Source organism: Pholcus phalangioides, unplaced genomic scaffold (genome assembly GCF_987345545.1).
Source record: "Pholcus phalangioides strain wild (caught in Gottingen) unplaced genomic scaffold, Ppha-v1.0 ptg000024l_1, whole genome shotgun sequence".
NCBI lineage: Eukaryota > Metazoa > Arthropoda > Arachnida > Araneae > Pholcidae > Pholcus > Pholcus phalangioides.
In genome coordinates, this window is record NW_028301616.1 from 14,517,234 (window position 1) to 14,533,241 (window position 16,008).

General features: G+C 32.8%; 2 protein-coding genes across 3 annotated transcripts in view; one reads left to right on the forward strand and one right to left on the reverse strand.

Annotated features, from left to right (window-relative positions):
* LOC149068806 (CUGBP Elav-like family member 3-B) overlaps positions 1–15,954 on the forward strand; it is a 42,818-nt gene extending 26,864 nt beyond the window's left edge. For both annotated transcript variants that reach the window (XM_089250538.1, XM_089250539.1), the window contains exons 10-14: positions 1,536–1,607; positions 1,732–1,809; positions 1,888–2,049; positions 7,473–7,632; positions 10,081–15,954. In XM_089250538.1, coding sequence (XP_089106664.1) covers positions 1,536–1,607; positions 1,732–1,809; positions 1,888–2,049; positions 7,473–7,600 — 440 coding nt within the window. In that variant the 3' untranslated portion in view covers positions 7,601–7,632; positions 10,081–15,954. The remainder of the gene's footprint in view (positions 1–1,535; positions 1,608–1,731; positions 1,810–1,887; positions 2,050–7,472; positions 7,633–10,080) is intronic.
* Positions 4,707–6,822, reverse strand: LOC149068807 (uncharacterized). Its single transcript, XM_089251141.1, has one exon. It carries the CDS (start codon positions 6,820–6,822, stop codon positions 5,095–5,097), a length of 1,728 nt encoding a protein of 575 aa, XP_089107267.1. The 3' UTR covers positions 4,707–5,094.
* Positions 15,955–16,008: the final 54 nt, after the last annotated feature.

Here is a 16,008-nt window from a genome sequence, read left to right on the forward strand (position 1 = left end):
CGCGGCACATTCCCGGATTTTTTTAGAGTGATTTCCGGGGGGAGGGGGGAGATTTTTATGGGCATCTTTTTCTCAGCCACCTGGTTGGACTTTTGCCTGTTGTGGCGTTGTATTTGTATCTCTCTCTGGCAGAAGTGACCACAGCTCAAGCAAGATAAAAACAAAATTTATTGCAAACTCAGTACATCACTTCCGATTTCTTTAAATCATTTTAATACTATATACTATCACAACTATCTTTTAAACCACTTCTACATCCATATTTTTGAGAAGAGGGAAAATATGTTTGCAAATTCAAAATAAATTTGCATATGTGCCCCGCCCCTTTTTCTGCTGTAAAACTTGTAAGTTATGAAGTTTGCCATGACTCCTTAAAAACTGCTTGAAACTCCTTAAAAAGTCCTTAAAAACTCCTTACTTTTCATTTTGAAAATTTTGTATGAACCCTGTTTTAAGGCAGATCCCATTATAGTAGAGAATATCTTCATGCCTAACTCCTGAGAGAATATCTTTATGCATTTAGTTCCTAAAATGTGCAATTAACACATAACATTGGTTTGTGTATACCCGTCCCTTCTTGAGAGACATCCACTCTCAGTTTTTATGAAAACATTCTCTGTAACAATTTACTTTAGAAAGATGCTCTGATACACATAATGTGGGAAGAGCCTTATATAAAACAACCTTATGGAAAACAATTCTTTCAATGGGGTCTAACAAATGGAGAAAAGTAAATAATCAAAATTTTTAAACACTAGCAAGGGCATTTGTATGGGTAAAATAAGAACTGTACAAGCAATTTAATTGCTACCTGTCAAAAAAATACCTAATTTATACATGCTGATGTAAAATGTAGCTAGCCTGCTTATAGGCTAGTGGTTTTGCATATGCGTGGTGGAGTACCATTCATCTTCACATATGTAAATGAATATGGGATGGGCCTGTTGGGAGAGTGTGCTCAGAGAGTTAAATAGAAAATTACTAATATTTTGAATAATTTTTTAGGAAACCTACATTGTTGTATGCATGTGTAATTTTAGCAGGGGGGAAATATTTAATTCTTCTCTCTGTTCTTAGTTTTATTATGTGATGTATATAAATACCCACTTGCTAACTGCTTCAAAATATGAAGAAATGACCAATATGCATGGAATCATGGGATTAAGTTTACCATCAAATCAGTTCACCTTCTAAAATATCACCCCCTCCTCACCACAAAAAATTTTGGCTAAGTTTTTTTTGTGGGGCAAAGGGGGGGGGGGGTGAACTGATTTTATGATGAACTTAATTGCATGATTCTATGCATATTGGCCATTTCTTCGTGTTTTGAAGTGGTTATCATTACAGTAGGTATTATACAGAATTTTTAATGCATCAGTAACTTCCAAAAATTAAATTCATTACATGTTACTTAAATTATATATATATTTTTCATCAGTAGACATTTTAAGTATACATTGCATGTGCGAGAAAACTGAAACGTAGAAAAATTACTGATTCAATTAATAACTATGAGTTTTTTAATGTGTATATAGCTCAAAGCATTTCAAGTGCCGATTCACTGCAGTCTTCACCGTACCAAGGAGTAACTACATTCCCATGTGTCAGTAAGTATCATTTGTATGCATGCCATTCATTGAGTGCTCATGTGGTTATTTTTAATTTTTGTATTCTTATTTCAAGGGTATTTTTGTTGGTTTTTTCTTTGCTAATTTTTTCCACCTTTCACAGCTACATATCCATCATCTTATGGCCAGTTTGCTACTCCAACGTGTCCTCCACCCGTCATTTCCCCAGTTCAGAGAGAAGGTGCATGTTTTTTTACATTCAGATACACATCATTTTTCCTTGTTGTACAGAACAGGGTTTTAAATGTCTGTTTTAAAGATAATGCTTTCATTCCAGGGCCAGATGGCTGTAACCTCTTCATATATCATCTTCCTCAAGAATTTGGAGACCTAGAGCTGATGCAGATTTTTATGCCTTTCGGATCCATTATTAGTGCTAAAGTTTTCATAGATCGAAATACAAATCAAAGCAAGTGTTTTGGTAAGTCCGTTGAGGAAGAAAACAAATGTTACGGAGCTTTTCATTTAAAATATAATAACCCCCCATGTTAGGTTAATGATTTTAAATTTAGATGTGAAAAAAATTAATTTTTTTATGTTTGCTATTGAAACTCCCACTACATGAATAAAAAAGTGTTCTTATTTTCATTACTTTTGTAAATATTTATTTAACTCTTGTTAATAGTAAAATTAAATAAACTGAAGAGCCAAAAAAACTGGTACAGGCATACGTATGCAAATAAAGAGATATGGAACCAATCAGAGTACGGCGTTGCGGTCGGCAACGCCTATATAACACAACAAGTGTCTGGCATAGTTGTTAGATCGGTTACTCCTGCTACAATGGCAGGTTATCAAGATTTAAGTGAGTTTGAACATGGTGCTATAGTTGGCGCACGAGAGATGGGACATAGCATCTCGGCGGTAGCAATGAAATTTGGATTTTCACATACGACCATTTCAAAAAGTGTACTGTGAATATTGGGAATCCGGTAAAAAATTAAATCTACGACATCGCTGCGGCCGGAAAAAGATCATGCAAGAACAGGACTGACGAGAATCATTAAACGTGACAGACGTGCAACCCTTCCGCAAATTGCTGCAGATTTCAATGCTGGGCCATCAACAAGTGTCAGCGTGTGAACCATTCAACGAAACATCATCGATATGGGCTTTCGGAGCCGAAGGCCCACTCGTGTACCCTTGATGACTGCACGACACAAAGCTTTACGCCTCGCCTGGGCCCGGCAACACCGACATTGGACTGTCGAGGACTGGAAACACGTTGCCTGGTCTGACGAGTCTCGGTTCCAATTGCCTCGAGCTGATGGACGTGTACGGGCGTGGAGACAACCTCATGAATCCATGGACCCTACATGTCAACGGGGGACTGTTCAAGCTGGTGGAGGCTCTGTGATGGTATGAGGCGTGTGCAGTTGGCGTGATATGGGACCCCTGATACGTCTAGGTACGACTCTGACAGGTGACAGGTACGTAAGCATCCTGTCTGATCACCTGCACCCATTCATGTCCATTGTGCATTCCGACAGACTTGGACAATTTCAGCAGGACAATGCGACACCCCACACGTCCAGAATTGCTACAAAGTGACTCCAGGAACACTCTTCTGACTTTAGACACTTCCGCTGGCCACCTAAATCTCCAGACATTAACATTATTGAACATATCTGGGATGCCTTGCAACGTGCTGTGCAGAAGAGATCTCCACCCCCTCTTACTCCTACGGATTTATGGACAGCCCTGCAGGATTCATGGTGTCAATTACCTCCAGCACTACTTCAGACATTAGTCGAGTCCATGCCACGTCGTGTTGCGGCACTTTTGCGGGCTCGCGGGGGCCCTACACGATATTAGGCAGGTGTAACAGTTTTTTTGGCTTTTCAGTGTATTTACTAATAGTTGTACATACTCAGCTTCAAACTGTAGTTTCCGGTCTAATTAGCTCCTGCAAGTGCCTGAAATTGCTGTAATGTGTCTCTTAAACCTCGCTATAATGATATTCTGTGGACTACAAAAAAATATTGTGTAGGGATTATTGTTATATCGAGAGGCAGAATTATCACTAAACATTACCAAACTTATGCTTTCGTTGACATCTCTTCTAAATCAAAATTATTAGTGACACCAAGAGCTGCTGTGCAGTCGTGTGGGCATCATGCTGGACTGAGGATCTAGGGTCGAACCCTGTTGATGCACAGTGGTACTGGGCCGAAATTGATTTTTTGTGGTTTCCCAACTTCAAGGCGTGAATACGAGCTGGTCTCTCATTTAAAACATCTTCCCACAGAGAACAGGGCAGACCTTCAATATGATGCTTACATAACATGAGAGTTCAAACATTTACCATCTTTACTTCAAAATAAGGAACACAGATGTCAGCACCAGCAAAAACACAAAACAAGCACAACTCTAACAACATAAGTACGTTAGGGCCATGCATATGCATACCCACAAATGACACGTTTATGTACTGATATGTTAAAAATTCTTCAGAGAAATGTATATAAGGTGTGTGTTAGGTTGAGTAACAGAAGTAGTAGTGACACCAAAAAATGCACTCAAGCCTGTATTTACTACAGAAAAATATTATCGATTTGTTAATAAAATTCAGATGTTTTGCCCCTATAAAGAAGTTTACTGCATTAAATTTTTATGTACTACAGAGAAAGTAGCAATATTGACAACATCATTGACACTTTTGGTGATCCAAAAAAACGTTATTAGACACCTTCGGAAGAACAAAAACAGGTGAAGAGTTTAAAAATGTATCAAAAGCGATTTTGAGTGAGATATAAGAAAATCTCTTCAAAAAAATTGCTCCAGAGAAGTTAGTTTTAGCAAATGATATTGTTGTTTGAAGAGGAGTCTCACGTTGTTTGAGGAGGAGGGGTCTCACGACTCTTTCAGTACGAAAAAAGGAGAAAAATGTTCCCTTACTTTGAGTGGTTTTCTTAAATAGTAAATATCACTCAATCAATTCAAAAACTTTATATGTTGTTAAGAACATTTCATATATTCATAAACATTTTTTATTTGTCACTCTTGTTTGTATACTTTTTTTAAAAAAAATTTAAATTAAACAAATATTCCAGATTTTTTAAACCGTAGTATCCCACCATCCGTAAGATTGTCAATGAAAAAAATCAGATAAATTAAATTTTGTGGCACGAAATTAAACTATGTGAATGCCCAAATCGAATAGACCTCTATTGTGGCAATTGACAAAAAGGAACTATTTAAAAAAAAATTTTAAACACAAATTTTCAAAATTTACTATTTTTTTGAAAATGTATAAATTTATAAAAATTGAAAAAATTGTCGGATATCTACAACTGAGGTCTATTCTACTAGTATATGTTATATAAACATTCTTGCAAAGTTTCAGCAAATTTAGTCCAATAGTTTTCCTTTTATCTTACGGATAAACTCCAAAAACTACATTCTGAGTAAATCGCGTTCAAAGTTTTTTTAAAGTGTAATTTGCATACTTTTTGTTTTCACTCAATCAAAAGTGCCCCTTTTGATACACCAAACCTTCTTGGTCAAGGATATGTTTATTTGCTTCACTTTCATGCATTCGTCTTGCTCTCCTGGCCTCTAATGTGGTCAAGTCAGCACGTCTTTCAGCAACTCGCACACGCTGCTGATCTGCTTTCGTAGCTGCTGTATGAAAAAAACAACCAGGCTCCATTCCTAGTGCACTCAGAACCTTTGCCCTAGCAGTTGCTCCCTCATTAAAACTTATTACAGCTTCATTGACTGCAATTTCTGCTATTTTTCGCCCACATCCTGACACTTTAGGGCAAAATTTCCAAATTAAGTTGTTTAGCGACTCATTGTTGTTTTGAGTTTTAGCTCCTAAACATCTCTTTAGAAGCTCAGGCTCTGATAAATGTATAAAAACCTTTTTGATGTGTTTTGCAATCGCTGGAGGAATAGGGTTCCTATGATGATACTGATGTACTTGACCTTTGGGTGACTGTTTATATTTTTGGTACTTACACCAGGAGTCTGAACCTTGGGGACAAAAGAAGTGCATCGGTTCAGCATCAGTTGAACAAGTATGGCAGTAAATTGCCCAGACAGCTTTCCGCATATCTTCTAACGAGTCACTGTTATTTCTTATTGCATTTCCATAATAACATGATAACTTATCGATAAGTTTGTCAGTTAGACGTCCTTTTCCACTGAGCGGTTTCCCATCATCAAGTTTCACTCCTTTCATTTCGGTTTTTAATTTGCGAAGTCTAGTCCCCATGCGCTTTTGAACATGTCCCACACATTCTATTTTGGCGATTGGCACATCTTTTCCATAGGGGTTACATCGACTCACTTCCAGAAATGTCTTTGCATCACCATCACCAATGTATTGCACATATTTCACACCCCGTCTCTCAATGGATCGTTCGAAAATTCGCCTCATACCGTCAACTTCCATCTTCCCTGCTGATCCCACATGATTCTGAATACATTCATGGGAAGTAGAAGCAGAAAATTCACATTTTTTACAGTAACTTGACATTACTTCGGTGTCTATGGCTTTACCGCTTTGTGCGCCAACCACAGTGCACACACCAATCCGAGAAGTGTGGCCCCTAGTTTTCCAGGTACCGTCTCCACTCACACAAATCTCTGTGGATCCAGTGAGAGAAATTTCATTCTCAGCAGCTTCTTTCATAGAAATTATTGCCACATTTGTAGAAGCGTCTCTAATCTTATTTGTAATTTTATCATATGTATTTTGTGTGACAGGTGAAGGAAGATTCATTGTCGCACAGAATGTTTTTAGACTCGCCAGTCCTTTTCCCAAACAGCGCATAGCATATATGGCTCTGCTGTTTATCTCAGCAATATGATGGTTCTTTCCAATCATTCGAGAAGACCGTATTGGCTTCAAATATTTACATTTACTACAGTTTATGATGAAATTTGATGCTAAGCCTCTGATTTGACCCTCTGTTACATCAATTTCACCATGACAAGTTTTGCAGCACAACAAACTCTTTAAATTTGAAATAAATAGTGATATCTCAATAAGTCTATATCCTTCAATCGAAGACGTTGCAGGGCTTTGTGGAATTTTGAAGCTAGGAACACTCAAGTTCAGTTTCTTTACAGATGCACTTGTGGATGCTGTGTCGTCCATCCTTTCACTCTTGGGAGTATGCTGGTTTCCATAAAACCTACGCTTTCGTGATCTGTACCCACATTGCTTCAAGTACTTTGAATTCATTATCCACGAATAAAGCGAAACTAATTAATAAAAAGTATATTTCAAAAATTCAATATTACCAAGAACTCAATATAAACAAGATCAAAAATAAAAACGAGATGTGGAAATAGCGTGGTTTCATACGAATGTAAACAAACAATGTTCTGGAGTGGTATACAGTGCTTATCTTCTGTTTTTCTTCTTTAAAGTAGTCTGTAAGATAGATAGATTCAATATCTTCCTTTTATTGAAAAAAATCTCCACTTGCTCCGAAAAAAAGTCACGAAAAACAGAGAAATATCTATATTCAAAAGATGGGCGTTTAAAGGGCCATTTAAAAGGACCTTTAAATTTCTTTGTTTACAATTCTTTTTTCTTAAATAGCAGAAGAAAGAAATGGCCGATCGACAAGCGGTTTTTTGCATTCGATTCCTCATGAAATGAAGAATTTTTTAAAATTATTTTTGAAAAATCGATTTTTTGAAGCGTCAAAGGGTAGTGAGACCCATTAGGCCAAAGGCAATTCCAACCAAGATTTTAAATAATATCCTTGTAGAGGGATTTATCGTCGTAGCAAGGTTTCACTGTATAAGCACTATCAGGCACTAATTTCTATTGTTTTAAAACTTTTCCAAAAATAAAAAATACAATTGCGTTATTTTTATATTTAGGCTTTGTCAGTTATGATCATCCTTTGAGTGCTCACAATGCCATACAAGCTATGAATGGCTTCCAGATTGGGTCAAAAAGGCTCAAAGTCCAGTTGAAACGTCCAAAAGATACTCACCGAGCTTATTGAAGTGTCGGAAATAGTCAGTACACTATATTATGGTAAGGAAAACTTATTAAACTTACCCCTGGACTTTTTTATTTTATTTTTATTATAATAAAATTTATACTTACTATATTAAATCTATTTCAGAAAGCTGGCTCTTTCATTTGGTATAACTGCTATGATAAACACACCTTTCTTAATCAGTTGACTGTTTAATTTTTCCTTTTGCTTAGTAAAATGTGTTTCACCTTTTTTCCCCTTGAAGTAAGTTGCTAAAAAGTGAATTTTAGGGGCACTAGACCAGACAGGTGCCAAATTCACCCTTTAACTGCCCCTTCTACATTACATGGGGCAGCAAATTGCGTGTTTGTCCCGGCTGACAAAGTATCTAGTTGCGGCTCTGGGGGGAGGACACTCAAATAATTGTTTAACTATTTGCAGAACATAAAAATGAATTATATATCAATGCCTTTCTTTTTTTTATAGGAAATAGAAATTCTGGTTTTGAGAATTGTTGAATTCATGCTTTATTGACACTTTGCCAAATACTGATAAGGACACAATTTCCATTATTTTATTATTACATCTAACCTAAATGTTCAAAATTCATGTTGCAACATTTTCTAAAATATGTGAATTAAATGTGTTATGGAAGAGTAGATCAACTTTGCCCAAGAATATTAAGTCACCAACTGAAATTTTCATATATTTGCCTTATTCGTTGGTGACTAATATTAAATGAGTTATTTTTGAAAAAAATTTAATTTCTTTAAAAATCTTACATTTATGCAATTCCTATGATTCATTTTGCAGTAATTTTGATTTTTTTTCCCCTTATTATTAACACCTATCGATAAGTCATGGAAAATTCTTGCTTTCCATTTTTATAATTGGATATTATCAAAATATAAAAACTTCAAAAAGTTCTAATTGACCATCCAATGGTGGAAATCCCCTGAAAAAAGGACATTACAGTGGAAAGTTTTGATAGTGGACACCCATGGGACCAAAAGTTTTGTCTGCTAAAACAAATACAACGCCACCACAGGCAAAATGCTCAACGAGGTGGCTGAGAAAAAGATGCCTATAATGGATGCCATATATTTCAAAAATACACTAACCCTATTAAAATGCAATTACAAACAATATATATACATGATAAAATAGCATAGAATGCCCATAAAGAATACTTGTGGGTGTCTTATTCTAAGTATGGATAGCTTCTCGATTTACCCCAACCTGTTATTGTATTTATTTCTTTTTAAATGTGACAATTTTGTTAGAATTTAGTACCTCCGAGGTAAGTTGTTTCATTTATATAGAATAGCTTATTTATTATTAGGGCTAGGATTTTTATGCTCTAAAAACTTCTAAAATATGCTCTACAAAAAGTGCATTTATGCTCTTGAAAACTAAATATGCCCTATAAAACGAAAAATATTTTCAAATATTTCCTAAAAATTTTTTCATTCCTATCTCAAATATTATTAGTTTTAGCAAAATAATATGATAATGAGAAGTGTTGCTGCAGTATAAATTATTCTGAACCATTACTAATTGTATGAACAAAAATTCTTTGTTTTACTAACTACTCTCATCCAGCCAAAATTTCCCTTTTTGAGTAAGTTTTTCCCTACAAATTCAGAATTAATATGCTGCCATCTATAAGTGAAAATACCTAACAAAGTATGGTAGAAGCCAATTGTGGTACTTTAGAAAAGCATTGCACAAAATTAAAATAAATAATTCTTTTTATTTGATAAAAACTTTCAAAATTTCCCACAACCGCTAAAAAAATTCCCCATTTATTAATTTTAGCCAATTTTTCCCATGAGTTACCTACATCGATTCAGATGATTAATCTATTTACAGCCACACACACCAGTGTCCTTGAAGGACTAGTATTTTTATGATCTGAAAATTCAGTGTCATTGCTGATTGGTTGAAAAACCTGAATTTCAGGAGTTTTTTTTTTCCAATCAGCTACAACATTTCATTTTTAATGCATAAAAATACTAGCCCTAGGAGCTCTCATCAGAGGCAGGAACCACAAAAACTAGTTGGAAGCGGGATTACATTTATTTATGGAAGGAAAACATTTATTTTTTATCAGAAATTATTAGATGTGCAAAATATGCCTTAAAATTGTGAAAATATGCTCTATCACGTAAAAATAGCGAAGCATGCAAAAAAATAAAAAAAAATGTGCAAAGACATAGAAATCCGAGCACTACTTATTATATTCAGTTTTGAGGCATGTCCCTGAAAAGTCCAGAAATATATTAGAGTCCTTTGACATAATTCTAAAAAATGTCGATAATAGGTGTTCATTTATGGGAGGCTCCTGTATTATTTTGTATCCAACATCTTTAGTCCTCTAGCAAGCATATAATAGGTGGCAGTCTATAATTTTATGCTATAAATGCTTATTTCTTAAAAGTTAGTCTGTCAATGTTTTATATACTTTTTAATCTGATGGTATTTTTTTTATTTTCCATTTGCAGATGCCAACTTGAAAGAATTTTGGAAGAAACATTTTGTGGTTTTAAATGATTATGTTCTTGCTGAAAGGGAGCTTTTATCTACCCCACCAGAAAATTGTAGAGGCATTCTTTTTTAACATTTTGCATATGGAGTTTTGCAAGATGATTGCATTCCAAATAATGTATATATATATATATATATATATTTAATATGTATAAGAATGTTCAATTCATATCTTTTATTGCGAACTTAATAATTGTTCTTTGAAGATTTATTATGCTTCTGCTGCGGCAAAAAATTTGCACAAAATGAATTAAAATTTAATATATGAAAATTTGGGTCTTGCAAAAAAATATTACAGCAGGCATGAGCTGGCTGATCATATCATTTTCAAATTGATTGCACTGAAAGTATTTCGACTGGCATGTGCAGTTGTTTCTGCAAAAATGTTAGTATAGATATATCTTCAAGGGCTTATATACAATGAAGATCTAGGTATTTATAATCGGTTGTATTTTTTTTATACACAAAGCAAAATTGTTGCACCATTTTACTCCAAGAAATTGTATGATATAAATTGTATGACATCATGAACTGTTTTGATTTAGAAAATGTATTTTAATTTTCTTCATAAAATGGATTGGTTTCTTATATTTGGAATATCCTGCGAGTGTAAATGGTCGAAAGCACACTAAAAATATATTTTTGTTTTCATATGGGAAGAAAATTATGATGTGGGAAGAGTGTGTATCTGGACTATTTATATATTATAATATATATATATATATTTTCATTGGCATTTAGAAACTTTTCAGAGAAGTAGATAGAATGTAAGATACGCAGATTAAGAGATTTTAAAATGCATATATTTTTGAATACCAGTGAGCTGGCAAATCTCAGTGTTATAATGGAGGAGCTATATTAAATAGTTGAATATTAAATGAACTTAGTACATGATTATTTTCATGACTAATTTATTTCTTCATCTTTCATTAAGAAGTAGTACATAGGTAGTATTCATCATCGTTACATGAAGTTTTTCCATTATAATCATGAGATACTCAAGTGTTCATTTTTAAATATGTGGTATGTATATATGTATAAACTTTTTTATTTTTCCTATATCTATGAAAAAAAATTATTATATATAGTATGTCTTTGACAGGCAAATTCTCTAGATTGCTGCTTTGCTGTATGATAAGCTAAGCATTTTTACATGGCAGATGATATCGAATAAAACATCATAAAAAAAGCAACAAACCAGCTCTGGAATTTTAGCCGTTCCTTCTCCAGTCAATCTATTGCAGTCTAGATTCGGTTAGTTTTGTGTAACCTAAGTCCTTACACTATTATTTTGCATTCTTTCTTTTCCAAAAAGGATATGCTCATATATTGTTATTGCTAAAAATATGTTTACTCTCTTCGGAATTTTCAAATGACGTGTATTCCATTGAGGAAGACCAAAGACAGCCACATCATGGGGATGAGTTTTCAGAGAAAAAATTCAAATGGTTTTTTTCTCATATGCAAGGCATGAAAGTGTGAGGAAAGTAAAGAGGATTAGAATATCATTCCTATTACTCTGAAAAATAAATAAATGTAATACATAAATCTCTCTTTGAAAATTAAAATTCATAAATTTTTCATAAATTCCTTTTGATGAATTCAATTGGCCAGGTCTTGCGAATTCTGTTAATTCAAGGTTGAAAATATTTTATTAAAAAGAAAGGAAGGAACAGTTCTGAATAAAAAAAAGATTTAAAAAGAATGAAATGGGCTTAGAGAAAAACTACTTTTATAATGAAGATGCAGTCAAATTCTGATTATTACAGATGTTTTTCCTTTAATTATTTTCTTTTCTACCTGTAAATTTTAGAAAACAATTTGATTAACAAATACAAAGTGTCTACAAAGCTTAATAGAGAGCATAAATTCATATCTCAGGACATGAAAGTGTATTGAAGCATGTGCTTAGATTATATATGTAAATATTAAAATATTTTATAAATGTATTTTAAATCTGTAGATACAAAAAAAAATTCTGAATGTAGCAAAATTTATTGCTAGTGACTAACAGTATATCAAGAATTCAGTGTACTCTTATATCAAAAAGTTTCTAAAATAAAAGCCTTGAAGACATACTGGGGACTTCTGCAGTATTGAAACAAACGTTTTATCTCTGAAAATTCTGTATTTTTCATTACGTTGGTATGTTTAAATTCTCTTGTGAGACTGTCTATGTTAATGATTGGCAGCTACATAAATTGATGCTAATTATACAACTGTGTGAAACATGAGTTATAATCAAGGCCCAGATGTTGTTGACCTAAAAAATAAAGAAAAATTATCATAAGAAATGTCCTAAAATACTTGAAAAAAATGCCAGAAAAACTACTAAAATAATGCCTAAAAAGAAAAAGCTCCTTAAAAAGTGAAAAAAAAATGGTAATAAAATAATAAATTTATTTATAAACTGAACCAGTCATTATATTAACTGGAGGTGAAAGAAAAAAAAATCTTGTATTTATTGAAAATCATGTTCACATTCTCAACATCAGATTTCATCAAATAACTGAAAAGACAAGGTAAATTTCTCTCAACATTAGCAGATGTTACTGGCAGGGTTGGCAGGTTTTTGACATGCAGCAATTTTTGATGGTTTAACTGCAGTTTAAATTGTCACGTCAAAAACCTCAAATATTGCTTTTCAATATAGAAATTCCCACTGGAAATACACACATTAATTGCATGTAATGTTTAACGTGACTATGTTATACAAAGAATAAATATTTAATTTGATTGTAAAATAATTTTCTACTTTGCAGAATTATTTTGGACAATATACATGTTTTTTTCTTATAAAATATACAATTTGAATAAAGCATAGCATAAACACTGAAGGGATAACTATTGAATGACTTGACATTTTATGATTCAAGATGATTCTTGACCTTCTGAAATTTCTTCAACTGCTTATATATATGTATTGATATAAACCATCTGCTGTACTCTTTTTGCAACAGATACGTGTTTAAAAAAGTTTACTACGTCATATATGTAATGTAGATTTCTGAAAAGACAAGATTAATTTCTCTCAAGCAGGCTTTTCACGTACAGCAATTTTTGACGGTTTAAACTGCAGTTTAAATTGTCACGTCAAAAATAATTTTTGTACGATACTCTCATTGTGCATAACATTGAAATATATCTAGCGATCAAAATACTAAATTGTAGGACTAAAATGTCATTTAATTTGGCAATGCTAGCTTGTACATGATGCTTAAGAAACTCCTGTTACTTATCCTTAGTCAAACTTGGTTATTTTTACTTTTGTACTATGATATGGTATATTTACTAGCATTTCTAATGCAATGGTTTTCCAATTGAAGCTGTATTTAAACGTGCAAAATAAATGCTTTGGGTATCAAGTCCTGTCGGCTCTGCTTTGGTTGAAAATACTCTTTAAAACTGTGTGAATTTATACACCCTGAGCTAAAAAGTTTTTAGATGAAAATAAATGAGTTTAATTAGTGTATTAACAGAGGCTGCATGAGAATTTTTTTATGGAATAAAATTTTGGGTAGACCAGAAAGTTTAGTGTCAAAATAAATATTTTTTTCAGTAATTTTATATAATTCTGAATATAATGCCCTTTAATATACATAAAAGTAAGTGTTTTGTTATTTAACATATCTATCAGATTAAAAAAATCTATTTGACAACATTGGCAATAAGTTTTTGACTGTTTTAATACTGATTTAGTTTCCGAAGTCTAAAACCTAACTCTGTGATGCCCTATCATACATATTTTGAATAAGCAGCTCTATTTCACTTAGCAAATTGAATGAGTAGCTTAGATAAATAAACCATAAAATTATATTTTATATGTTCTAGGCTCTTATATTGAAAAATTACAAATTGCAATTGGTATTTTAATTATTGTAATAAATTAATGTTTAAGAATAAAACATTGTAATATGCAAAAAAGTAAGTTTTCTATCATGTTATATACCTGTTGTGATCAAAACATTATCAGAATGCATTCATTTAGGTTTTTACGGTTTTCAATAATTTTTGACGATTTAAATCAGTTTTTGATGCTTGTCATGTCAAAAACCCAGCCCTGGTTACTGGGGCTATTTGGAGAGGGAGATCTGATCTACTCGCGGTGTCAGTTTTTCTTTAATTTCAGATGTTCCCGTAAAGACATCAAAAATTTTTCTACAGGCAATAAGTCCATTCCCCCCCCCCCATTTTTTTTTCAAATTTCATGGTAGCAAATTGGCCTACCCGTTTTTTAGTACACTGACTTTATCGATATCATCAATGAGCTACATACTTTTTTGCAAGGATTGAAGGATAATACCTCCCACCTCCTCCCAGAATGCAGAAGATTGATCTTATGTACACGTCATCCGTTTTTCAATATTCTCAAAGCAAAACAAAGCTTAAGAAATCTTACTACATGCTGCATGCTGATCAAAAACATTAAAACACTCAAAATTCCCCCTGTAGTATATGAAAGTACTAAGCATTTTATGTAATGAAAATTCCTCTCTCTTTTAACATCTCATATAGGATCAGAATTTCATGAATTTACTTTCATGTATTAATTGGTTAAGTGTGGCCAGTTCTTGGAATTTTTAATGAATACTAAATTTACCTGGAAGTGATTCTGTATAAACTTCGTCATCTAAAAGGGAAATACAAGAGTAAAGTGATGTGTGAAAGTAATGAATTTTTTTTTTAAAGTTTAAAAATTTTTTAGCCTACTTTTTATTCTGAAAAAAGAATTTGAAAATGCCCTAAAACCTGAAAAAAATGCCTTAAAAGTGAAAAAAGTATTGAAAAATGCAAATGTCATCAACATCCGGGCCTCAGTTATAATGAACAAATTTGTATACTACTTTGTGTTACGAGAAGTATATTCAGATAGATTATTTCACTTATATAATTAACCATTCATAAAAGCAGCAGTAATGACAATTCTGGTGAGCTAGTGAGAAGGAGACATTTTTTCAACTCTTTGTGTTTATTATCTATGGTAGGAGTTGGCAAACCTAATGCACATAAGACAAGTGTGGCGTGCTGAATTGAAATATCTTGTATTCACATAAATGTATAGTAAAAAATTATATTCTAATTCATTCTTTTCATGCATGACCTTATGTATCTCGATATGGTAAACGACCAATAATATGTCCCATATGCCAATATTTATATGAGTCATGAAAACCCAAACCAATATTTATATTATATGTACAACAAATCTGGTAGAATAATTTTGTTGTTCAGAATAACGTTGAAAAACTGGTTTGGCGTGAAATTGCTAAAAGGTTGCTGACCCTGCTTGACTGAAATGCATCATCACTCTATAGGTTTTATGATTGTTGTTTTTTTTTTTTTAATTTAGCCATTTGTGCCCTTTGTCTTCGTATTCCTATCCAAAATTTTTGAAATGATATAAAGTTGGTTGGAATCAGGTGATGGATAAAAAATAAAATGCCAAGACTTCACTAATCTGTTTTACAAATATTTCTTCCATAATGTCTTTAACAATTATACCCCCATACATAAAATGCCATTGAATATTATCCCGTATCAATTTTTAAGAGTGGTTTGTTTTATTTTAAGAGTGGTTGTAATGTAAGAATTTTGTTCATTTTGTGGTACAGTCAAACATTTTCCATATAGGATATTGTTTTTAATAAATTAATTGGGTTGTTTTGAGAATGGTTTGATGAACTGTGAATACCATTCTTATTGTTAGTCAGTAAGATTTTTATTTCCTATAAATTTAGCATGGAAATTATATGGACGTGTTGTGATTTTTTTGATAAAAAAATAAGTTGGATTTTGTTTATAAAAGCACATGATTTCATAAATCATATTTATAAAATGATAAAATAGAGCTCACAGTACATTATGTCTTTTATTATAGCTGAATT